General features: G+C 32.4%; 3 protein-coding genes across 4 annotated transcripts; 2 read left to right on the top strand and 1 right to left on the bottom strand.

The window, feature by feature from the left end:
* Positions 1 to 325: 325 nt before the first annotated feature.
* LOC116341887 lies at positions 326 to 3,646 on the top strand. 2 transcript variants are annotated; one of them, XM_031769224.1, is made up of 8 exons: positions 326 to 603; positions 1,608 to 1,959; positions 2,024 to 2,093; positions 2,151 to 2,449; positions 2,508 to 2,685; positions 2,755 to 2,934; positions 3,008 to 3,105; positions 3,183 to 3,646. In XM_031769224.1, exons 2-8 carry the CDS (start codon positions 1,819 to 1,821, stop codon positions 3,210 to 3,212), a joined length of 996 nt encoding a protein of 331 aa, XP_031625084.1. In that variant the 5' UTR covers positions 326 to 603; positions 1,608 to 1,818; the 3' UTR covers positions 3,213 to 3,646. The 2 variants fall into 2 exon arrangements, with proteins under 2 accessions (XP_031625084.1, XP_031625083.1); XM_031769223.1 differs by having other exon boundaries at positions 326 to 994.
* A 976-nt stretch (positions 3,647 to 4,622) lies between these two features.
* LOC116341888 (peroxiredoxin) lies at positions 4,623 to 6,663 on the bottom strand. The gene is made up of 7 exons (XM_031769225.1): positions 6,533 to 6,663; positions 6,307 to 6,381; positions 6,016 to 6,196; positions 5,623 to 5,740; positions 5,422 to 5,560; positions 5,084 to 5,350; positions 4,623 to 5,022 (listed from the first exon to the last, which is right to left on the bottom strand). Exons 3-7 carry the CDS (start codon positions 6,182 to 6,184, stop codon positions 4,972 to 4,974), a joined length of 744 nt encoding a protein of 247 aa, XP_031625085.1. The 5' UTR covers positions 6,185 to 6,196; positions 6,307 to 6,381; positions 6,533 to 6,663; the 3' UTR covers positions 4,623 to 4,971.
* A 295-nt stretch (positions 6,664 to 6,958) lies between these two features.
* On the top strand, positions 6,959 to 8,109 carry LOC116341938 (mitochondrial cardiolipin hydrolase-like). The gene is made up of 4 exons (XM_031769366.1): positions 6,959 to 7,359; positions 7,426 to 7,559; positions 7,624 to 7,772; positions 7,835 to 8,109. The coding sequence occupies exons 1-4, from the start codon at positions 7,082 to 7,084 to the stop codon at positions 7,934 to 7,936; spliced, it is 663 nt and encodes a 220-aa protein (XP_031625226.1). The 5' UTR covers positions 6,959 to 7,081; the 3' UTR covers positions 7,937 to 8,109.
* The last annotated feature ends 2,848 nt before the right edge of the window (positions 8,110 to 10,957 follow it).

Below are 10,957 nucleotides of genomic sequence, written 5' to 3'. Positions count from 1 at the left end.
TCTTGTACTTGTGGTTTGATTTTATCAATCTCTTGCAGACCGGTTACTATACTTTGTCTGTTAAGAGAAATTCGAATATTATACACAAAATAAATGGAGCAACGAACAACGTTTAGAGAAAGCTAATGTTGTCGTCATACTCTGTTTTGTTTACTTACATTTTCTGATTCAAAACTTGGTGTCCTTGTGGTTGAAAATCAGCAACAATAATACCCACTTGTCGTACATTTTCAATAAATATTTCCAATTGCGTTTCGAGATTTTCTAATGCCGATGACGATGACATTGTAAACAATATATACAAATTATTTGGTTTTTAGTCAAAGAGATTTTGTTGCGTTTAGCCCAAATGAATTCAATAAATTGTTTGACACTTGGCATTTGGCATGAAGTTGTCGTTGCCAACTGTTCGAATGTTGCCAAATGTCACTGTAGTGTTTTCATTGTCTTTTCATAAACAAATCGAAACAATTTTTTCTTACCTCAACCAAAAATGAGTTCACCGGCAATCATTGATTTTCGACCAAGTCATATTTGCTTGGAATTGTAAGACATTCAATTGTCTTTTGATTCGATATTCAAATTGTGTACTAAATATTTCAAGTAATTAATACAAATGGTCATTATCATAATTGAATTCAAACAACGGGACTTTTTGCCAAGCTCATTTGAAAACAGCTTTCATTAACTGAAACCTTGCGATAATTGTGATGGATGGTCTTTTTTGTGAAACGATAATTTTATAAGTCAATTTGAACAAGTAGCAATTGATTATCGATTGAATTTGTTAGCATTCGAAATACAACAGAGATTACATAATATGAAGAACAGCTAAGATTTTCAGAAGCGATTTCTGCTACCCCGATATGTCATGAGGAAAATAATATTTCTTGTCGTGAAAAATGAAAATAAATTTAAATTTCAATTGGCGTTTGTTTTGGAATAACAAGATGAGACATAGGTCCCATGCAGAATCGGAAAAAATTGGCCCAAGGTGTGATTTTTTTACCTGAAACCCCGAAATTCGGACTCAGCGTGCCAAAATACCTTAGAATTGATATTTTTCTCATCCACTATTGTGTCTGGCCCCAGTGCCCTCCATTTGGGGTCAAATCCTACAAAGTCGATTTTTCACTTTTTCGGTCCGGAATTTTGCACCAAAATGTATGGCCAACTATAGCTAATTTTATGCGCACATTTCATTTTTGCCATTGGGCACTCCCTCCCATCATCCCCTTTGGGGTCTTCATACAAAATTTATGAAAATTTCAAAAAATACCCCCAAAATAAGGACCAAACCTTATCCAAACCCAAAATTAATTACATATTAGGATACCTTGTGAAAAATTACCTTCAGCCACCAAGCATTACGTTCTCTCTAAACCCCTTATCACTATTTTGCAAAATCAAAGTGTAAAATGACGATTCACACCGGGAAGAAACAACTTCAATGTGAATGGGCGAAATGCAATGAACACATTCATGTTCACACTGTTCAATTTCTCTGAGTATATACGGAGTTATTTGTAAATATTCTTCCGTATATGCGGTTTATATTCTCATACACAGCATATTCGTAACTTATTTTATTCGATATTTTCCCCTAGGCTTTGATACTTACATTTTTTCGAAAATGTCATCGACACCGTAATGTTTCTTGATATTAAATCACTTGAATGACTACTGTCCCCCGCCATAGAGATTTTAGCATACACGCACATGCACTTTATGGAAAATTGTCATTTTTCTTCCGAATAATGTCTAGAATATTTGTTCAAACAGTTGAAATAGAGTGATTTTTACGTTTAGACGGTCAAAATGATGCGTGTATTAGAAACAATTTATTTTGGAGATTTGTTTCTCGAATCTATGAAACGAGTAAAACACGTAATTGTTTTAATTACGTATGTTATTCCCATAATATTCGCAAGCTTGTATTTCGTTCCGATTCTCATTTGGGTATTGTATAGTGTGTGCACAATTATAAACAGAAATAAATATTTGCATTTTCTTTATATTTTAGCCATCACAACGGTACTATATACATGCAACTCCATTTCAGTTATTTTGGTTTTTGACTGTATCTATCACAGGTATTACAAAAAACAGAAGAAATTTATACAAATATTAATACAAATTTCATTTTATAGCATTTATTTTGATATTTGTGGAAGCGTATGGAAAAAAAATTAAAATGTACAAATATTATTATTGTGCCACCTGGTTTCTTTATGAATTTATCTGGTGTTTATCAATTTATGCGTATTTTGATTCCGTAATTAATCATTGGTCTACTGAACAGTGTACAAAAATGCTGCTACCAATGATTTTTAAAAAGTTTGGTGTTTTGGATCTTTTTCATTTTCTATTTGCTTCGATTGTTCTTTGTTTACATTGGACACACACTTCATTTATCCATATCTCGTTGTCTCTGGGCAAACTTGTCGTTGTAAGTAAATTTGAAGCAACATACTACACAATTTAAAGAAATTATTTTTTACTTGCAGAAAGAACCAAAAAGAACTCAATATGTACAACTTGTTTTTGTGATTTTGTCAATTTTAACAATTATACCGCCAATATTCTTCTTGTTGTCTCTCAATCATGAAAAATTGTATTATATACAATTATTTGTATTAGTACAAGAAAAATGTTCAGTTTTATTGTGCTCATCCACTCTTATGGGTTTGTGATTTTGACATTTTTCTAAAATACAAGTGTTTCAAACAGTATAAAACTAATATTCAATTTCAGTGTCCTTCAATATCTATTATAATTTGAAGGAAGATATGAATCCATTTGGTAGTATATTAAGCGGATATGGATTTTCAATTTTTTCCGAACTATTTCTATTGTGGTTCCTGTTTATTTTGGGAAAAAAAGACATAAATTATTCCCACTTAATCTGGTCTTGGATTTCTTACTTCGCTATAGGTGAAACATGAAAAATGTCTTATTTAATGATAAAGTAACTGAAACTGAACCATTTTATTTGCAAATTATATAGGTCGCCAAGCGTTCTTGGATATGGAAATTAATCCTCAGAAATATAAAGATTACTCCGAAAAAAAAATCATGAATTCTAATACAATACAGATGTCTGAGGTTGGAGAAGAAATATGATGGTGAATAATACTAATGGCTTTATCAAAATGTTTAACGTCGATATCTTTTATATATAGCCGCTGCAATCTTCATCTATGTGTGTTTGACTATCCCAAAAAAGTACAAATTTTGAGGGGATCAAGCGGTTCTCATCAGAGAGACTCAAATGTCAAATGTGAGTAATCGTCTGCGCCACCTCCAATTAGTTCGGGAAAACAAATTTAGTTCTTTTGCATTGATTCACCTTCTGACCAGTGCGATACGTATATCAGTCGAATGAAAAAAATGCATAAAGCGTATATGCAATTATGCATGCATCTGAGTATAGCCGCGCTATTGTTGATGTTTTTTCACCTTTTTTCGTTTCTATGCTACAGAACCAAATTTTGTTTACAAAACTAATTAGAGATAGCGCGGACGATTGAAACTCGCATAATAAGTTACCCACTTGGGATAGTCCGGTGTTTGTGTGTGTTTGTTAAAAATAGGATTTTACCACCAAAACTAAGAAATATTTGGATAAAATAAATACAAAGAAATAGAAGCAAAAAAAAAACAATGATATTTTATTTCTTGGAATTAAGGATTTCTTGAAAAACCACAAACAAAGAGTCTTACAGAAGTAAGACAAACTTTTCAAATTTCTTCAAACTTTCAGAATATTATTTTCTTGTGGAAAAAATAAGCTGTGCAAATGCTGCTCCTTCAGCCAATTAAAAACCCTAGTAAATCGAAAGAGGTAGAGGTGAAGTTTCACGTGGTGTTTTATATCTTGAGACTGAAATGGAAGTCTGTATATATTGGGGGTAAAAAAATAAACATAGCCGCCCAAAAAAGGGGGAAGGGGGGTCGGATGAAAAAATTAATGATGTCAATCTCTTTGGTACAATCATATATTCGATACCCAAAAGGAAATTGAGTAAAGTTTCCCCCCTTGCCCATGTATGTTGCCAACTGTTCGAATGTTGTCAAATGTCTTTGTAGTATATTCATTAACTATTCATAAACAAATCGAAACAAATCGCTTTTACTTAATCTAAAAATGAGTTCACCGGCAATCATTGATTTTCGACCAAGTCATATTTTTAAATTGTGAGACATTTCAATTGTCTTTGATTCGATATTCGAATTGTGTACTAAATATTTTGAGTAATTAATACAAGTGGTCATTATCATAATTGAATTCGAACAACGAGACTTTTTTCGACGACGAGCTTTCATCGACTGACACCTTGCGATAATTGTGATGGATGGTCTTTTTTGTGAAACGATAATTTTATAAGTAAATTTAAACAAGCAGCAATTCAATTTGTTGACATTCGAAATACACCAGAGAGATTACATAATATGAAGAACAGCTAAGATTTTCAGAAGCGGTTTCTGCTACCCCGATATGTCACGAGGAAAATAATATTTCTAGTCGTGAAAAATGAAAATAAATTTAAATTTCAATTTGGATCTGTTTTGGAATACCAATGAGACATAGGTTCTATGCAGAATCGAAAAAATTTAGCGTGTTTCCGTATCCACATATGCTTTCTTCTTCAACATCAATTAGTCATAGTTTATTTATTTGCGGTTATTCAGCATTCATTTCAACCTTATGTTGTCATATTTTATTTAAAAGTTCCAAATTCTGATTAAATAACTCCCTGTCTCATTTTTCTATTTAAATTTATTCAAAAAAAAAAATATGTATGTTCAAAAGTCTGGGAAATGAATATTTGAGTGAGATCCAATTGTATAAAATTAGAATGGTACATTTTTGGAAATGTTATTAATTCACTAGACTACCATGTTGATCGGACTGAACGTCATGGATTTCAGCTCTTAGTGCTCAGTCACCAGCCTTTCACTCATTTAAATTTAATTGTTTTTCGAAAAGTACTTGGTTTTCTCCTTTGGAGTTGGAACAATCTGAAAAGTTAATCGTCAATATTGAGTGTTATGGCTCAAAATACATGCTAAAAATCATTACCGTATCGGCGCCCGGACGCCAACCTGCCGGACATACTTCACCATGTGAATCTGTGTATTGGAATGCTTGAATTAGACGTAAGGTCTCATCAACGTCTCGGCCCACCGGTAAGTCGTTCATCGTTATTTGTCTGAGAATGCCATTATGATCAATGATGAACAAACCACGAAGTGAATGACCCAAGTCATCAAGATAAACACCGTAATCTTTCGCAATTTTGTGAGATAGATCACTCAATAGTGGAATTTTGACTTTACCGAGACCACCCTATCGATTAAAATTCAGACAAAATTAAATACGTTCAAAAAACTAAAATTCAAAGTTTTTTTTCAACTAACTTCCTTGCGAGGTGTGTTTATCCATGCTAAATGGGTGAAGTGAGAATCAACGCTGCACGCAATTACTTCGGTGTTGATTTTTTTGAACTCATCAATACGATCGGAGAATGCCAAAATTTCCGTTGGACAAACAAACGTACTGATATGGTAGAAAAACATTTAATTGCTTTTAATTGGAGTTATAAAAACGTCACTACTCACAAATCAAGTGGATAGAAGAAAAACACAACGTATTTGCCGATGTAATCAGTTAGTGAGAGTTGTGTAAATTCACCATTTATGACCGCTGTTCCTTCGAAGAGCGGAGCTGGCTTTGAGACTACAATTTGAAGAAAAAATCATTAGAATCACTTTTTTGTAATAAAAACAAGTAACTTGTTGGTAACTTTGTTTAGAACTGAAATCTAGTTAGATTATTCCATTTCGATGAAACTGACATTTAGTAACAAACGACCAATTTGTAAATCGTATCAACTTTGATTTGCAAACGAACTACTTTCACCATTCAATTTAGCCCCAAATCAGTAGCCTGCGGTTCAAAGTTGGCTCACAAGATATTTATCACAATTTTCTACACGCATTTTTTTCACTTACTAACTGCTTTTGTGTATTGTAATTGATGACTGTCCGATTTCGATCCAGCTGGATAGACACTCGGTCCATATGAATGACATGTTTCTTCCTCATTAAGTGAACAGACTTTATTTGCAGGCAGCATACAAACCGCAATTAATACAATGATTTGCAACAGTTCCTCCATCATGTTTTTATAGCGCTGTGGAAAAAACAAACGAAACAAGTCGATTTTATGAAGAAAATGAATTGAAATAGGTTCTGATTTTTTTCGTCCCAAATCGAAATAGTTTTCAATAGTAAAATGCTTACATCACATCAAAGATAGGCAGGTTCAACTTATCCACGTTGCTTGTTTTCTATTCCGGCTCTATCACACGGAATGAACTAAAAAGAATAAAAACATGTTTGACATAACCAAATCACAGCTTTTGTGTATACAGATATCAACAACATAACTTTTACACATCAATGAATACAACGCTATATTTTAATTAAAACCATTTTCTCATTTTCAAGTGCATACGTTGAAACGTACCTATTTATTTTTAAGACGACGTTTTCCAAGCTCTCTGATCAAAGCAGCTGAAAATCCTTTGTTGTTTTATAAATAAAAACTAAAAAATATTGAGATTTATTCACGTCAAAATCAACGACTTTAATAAACATATGCCGGTGTATGTGTACAACAGTAATGGTAACACTGTATACAAAACATCTATAACAGCGCTTTGTTTTTGATAATTGTATGAAACGGTTTTCAATTCGTGAGATATTTTTAAATTCATTTCAGCTCGCGATTAAATGTGAATTCTTTTTCATTTTTAAAATTCGAAAAAAAGACACAGATTTTTGTATTTTTACCTTTAAATTGATAAACAAGGAACATTCAATTTGAAAATTTCCATTTGTTTTTCTGGCAACACTGTATATAAATTGACAGCAATCTATTGCATGTTGCATGCATACCGTGACATTTACCCGGTTCAAGCCATAAACTTGCCAGTGTTTTGCTCCGTTGTGTTTTCGCTAAGACATCACAATTACTTATTTTTCCACCATTATTGTGTATATTATTGAATTCATCATGAGATTGGAGATTACGGGAATTATGAAATTTGGATTGCTTGCATCCACACTGCTGGTGTCAACGGATTTACTGATTGGTTGGTATTTACGACAAAAAAACCGATCGCCACGATTGAATGAGGTTTTTTTTGTGATGAGCAATGCACTATCATGCTGTCCTCATACGGCCAAAGAAGATGCTATCAAAAAATGTCCAAATCCACACTGCAAGGCCAAATTGTCGCGTAAGATCATCGAACACATTGATTCGGCTAAACATTTAATATGTATCGCGATGTAAGTTAAACGAATCAAATTTTAATGTTTAAATGTTGAATATTCATTGGATTCCTTTTTATAAAGGTACATGTTCACAATGATACACATCTCAGACGCTGTTATGAATGCAAAGCGACGTGGTGTTAACATTCGAATAATCAGCGATAGTTCAATGATTGCCTCGTCTAACTCACAAATCAATCGCTTTCAAAAATCAGGTATTAATTGATTTCATGTTGAAAATTGGTGTCAAATTATTCGAATTGTTTGCATATTTTGTAGGAATAAACGTGCGAATTGCTGGCGATGGGGATTTGTATATGCACAACAAATTCTGCTTGATTGACGTTCTGAGCGGTGAGAAGTCTAAAGAGAACACACATCCACTGAACGGAGTACTTATCAATGGCTCAATGAATTGGACAGCCAATGTAGGACCATTTAATAACAGACAACATTTCTGAAACTTATACAATTTTTTTTATCTTTTCAGGGCTTCGATCGGAATTGGGAAAATATCCTATTTACATCTGATGAACATTTGAAGTCGGAATACAAGCAGGCATTCGATTATATTTGGTCACGAATCGAATGAGAGGCAATTAAAACCAATGAGTCATTTCACTTGATTAAACCAAACCATTCATCCAAATGCAAGGGGGTACACACAAAAAATATTTGTTGTAGATCTGCGACGTCTAGTGATGAACATATAGTTTCTATATTGAATTCTACCACAGCTATTTTATGAAACGTCAAACCCTCATTATTGACTTGTATTGGTTTGACGTTTCATAAAATAGCTGTGGTAGAATTCACTTATACTTCGGTAAACTATATGTTCATCACTAGACGTCGCAGATCTTCAACAAATATTTTTTGTGTGTAGACATGATTCAAATGATTCGTTGTATTTCATTTGTGATTTGAATGATTTGAATCTATTTGACAAGTGACTTTAGAATACTAAAACAAAGCATAAAATTCTATATCAATATTTGTTTTTTTTTTAAGCAAGCAAAAACCTTTTTTTAATTAAAAAAATCAAGTATATTTCGTTTATAGTTAAAACACATTTCGAAAATATTAAATCTCTTTGTATTTTTATTCTTTAACTTGATATTTTTTTTAATATAACATGCATGCGATGGGAACTAGTATCGTATATTCCCCATACAAATTAATTTTATCGATTCTACGAATACGACATCTGTTAAAAAAGATACCAATTTTTGTTACTACTGTTGCTTTGACACAGCTCGAGCGAACTATACGGCTATGGCTGTATTACAGACGAACTAATACAAAAGAACACACAGACTCCGATCCTGTGTATGCGTATGTATTGTAAATTTTGCACAAGCAGCTACGATTGACGACTGAGTGCAGAATTTGTAATACATACGCATACACAGAATCGGAGTCAGTGTGTTCCTTTGTACGTTTACACGAGCTGTATTAAAACACCACTAGTAACAGAAATCGGCGAGTTTTTTAGTAGATGTCGTATTGGTGGAATCGATAGAGAAAAATCGACGATATAAGCGCTCATTGCATGCATGCAAACATCGATAGTCAACTGCACTGTAAAGTGTCACACGAACTGTCAAGCGGTGATTTGAAATGATTTGAAAAAATTCAAAATGATTTGAAATATTTCTAATTTACTCGCAATAATTTAAAGAGATTTATTTTTTTCGTATAGATTTGTTCTTTTGGATTGCGTGTTCACCCCTTAGTCCAAATGACAATCAAATGCACTTTTGATAGTTTTTAGAACATAATGATCAACGAGTTAATCCAGTTCCCTTAAGAATTTTAAGTTTGAAATGTTAATCTATTTCATTTCTTTAACGAAATACATTACAATTATTTTGAATAAAAAATTGAAAAAAGAAACAACTATGAATAGAATTTAACTGAATCCTCGTTGAAGGAGAAAAAGCAAATACATGCCGTAGTTAACAGTGTAAAATCCAAATTTTGAAGTCTTAAGCCCTCCCTCCAGTGGACATTTTTGGAATTAATTTTTTGAAGCTTTTTTGTAGCTCAATTGGAAAAGGAGAATATCCATTTGGATTTTGCGCCAATATTCATTTATTTTTTGCTTCAAAATGTGGAACGAGAAAATAAAATAAACATTGAAGAACATTGAGAGAATAACATTTGGAAGCAGCAGAATTTTTGTAAATATAAAACTTTTATTTTAATGGAATAGAATGGATGTATTTGTAAACAGTTTATAGCAATATAGATCTTATCAGTCAAAGAAAGATCATTGGCAACAAGCGAAAATTGAATTCCAAGTTAGAATTTCACAAAATCGCAACGTTCGAAATATATATATAAAATAATCCATTTTATTGACGTAATAACGAAATTTTAACGGATCATCCATTAATTCAATGGATCTTGAAATATGTATACGTATTAATATGAGAAAAACAACGATCTTTTCCGGAATTCTACTGTGAATGAATTAAGGTTTTATTCATAATCATAATTCTGAAATTATACAACCATTTTGAATTTTCATTAAAAATCCATTTAGTGAAATTTCTACAAAGAAAATAATTTCGATTTCATTTCCGGATAATTGAATAGAAATAATGATGATAATGATAGACATTTCTATAGAAATTATTTCCAAAGAAATCATTTCTCTAAACTCAGCAACCTTTTTCCGCAAAAATGACGAGAATCAAATAAGACAATACAAATAACTAATGAGACTTTAGTTTGAATTGAACGAATTCTATTTTGATTAAAATTATTCCTATAAGCGTATTGAAATAGCTGGAATTTATTTAATCCTCTTCAACACATTTAAAATATATGAATAATGATTATACTTTTTTTTTGAATAAAATTACATATTATGAAGATCACATGCCCCAATTTTTGCGAGAATTTTAATTGTAGGAGAAAAAGCAAATACATGCCGTAGTTAACAGTGTAAAAGCCAATGTCATTTTTTAAAAAGAAAATTCGAACAATTCCCAATTGCATTTCTGTAATATCTGAATTCTAAAATTAAGCATTATAGGTACTCGTTGAGCTGCTATAGCTTCGTGTACGCTTCGAATAAATGTGGTAAAATCAACCGAATTCGAATCAGTTGCAAAATAAACGACATTTGTGCAGCAAAAAATGCAATCGAATGCTACCTCAAAGTCAAACAGAAGGTAAAAGTTATAATGACCATAATTATTCTCTAAAAACAAAAATACGACAGAGTAAAAAAACAGTCGAAATTGTGAATAATTGTAGTTGTACTCGACGCTGAAAGAAGAAGAAGAAAAGTGGATGATCCTTACGTCGCAATAAAAAAAAAGAACTGTACCAACATTTGTAAGCAGCAAACGAAAAAATATACAGGGTGGCGCATATAATAGGCTCACTCTTAGGGGGTGAGAATTTTGAAAAACCCTTTGGGGGGTATGTTGGGGGTAAAAAATAGAAAATTTCTATCTGAGCAGAATTTATAATTTTTCCCCAGGGGGGATGGGGGTGTCCCAAATTTTCCAAAAGTGCATCGGATCAAAAAATAATGTACTACAAAGTTGTTCAGAATGACGAGAGAAATTTTTTAGGAGCCCTGCCCTCCAAGTCCCCC

This window comes from Contarinia nasturtii, unplaced genomic scaffold, assembly GCF_009176525.2.
Source record: "Contarinia nasturtii isolate CC-2019 unplaced genomic scaffold, AAFC_CNas_1.1 Cnas_scaffold_810, whole genome shotgun sequence".
Taxonomy (NCBI): domain Eukaryota; kingdom Metazoa; phylum Arthropoda; class Insecta; order Diptera; family Cecidomyiidae; genus Contarinia; species Contarinia nasturtii.
The sequence above is the reverse complement of the archived record's forward strand: the minus strand, read 5'-3'. Positions and strand labels throughout refer to the sequence as shown.

Bases quoted from the DNA above. Each gene is read 5' to 3' on its own strand.
- LOC116341887 (XM_031769224.1), top strand. From the start codon at position 1,819: ATGATGCGTGTATTAGAAACAATTTATTTTGGAGATTTGTTTCTCGAA. The intron at 2,094-2,150 runs GTATTACAAAAA...TTCATTTTATAG, and splicing joins TTTGACTGTATCTATCACAG to CATTTATTTTGATATTTGTG. The intron at 3,106-3,182 runs GTTGGAGAAGAA...TTTTATATATAG, and splicing joins ATACAATACAGATGTCTGAG to CCGCTGCAATCTTCATCTAT.
- LOC116341888 (XM_031769225.1), bottom strand. From the start codon at position 6,184: ATGATGGAGGAACTGTTGCAAATCATTGTATTAATTGCGGTTTGTATG. The intron at 5,741-6,015 runs GTAAGTGAAAAA...TTCAAATTGTAG, and splicing joins ACAATACACAAAAGCAGTTA to TCTCAAAGCCAGCTCCGCTC. The intron at 5,023-5,083 runs GTAATGATTTTT...TTAACTTTTCAG, and splicing joins GGCGTCCGGGCGCCGATACG to ATTGTTCCAACTCCAAAGGA.
- LOC116341938 (XM_031769366.1), top strand. From the start codon at position 7,082: ATGAGATTGGAGATTACGGGAATTATGAAATTTGGATTGCTTGCATCC. The intron at 7,560-7,623 runs GTATTAATTGAT...CATATTTTGTAG, and splicing joins CAATCGCTTTCAAAAATCAG to GAATAAACGTGCGAATTGCT. The intron at 7,773-7,834 runs GTAGGACCATTT...TTATCTTTTCAG, and splicing joins CAATGAATTGGACAGCCAAT to GGCTTCGATCGGAATTGGGA.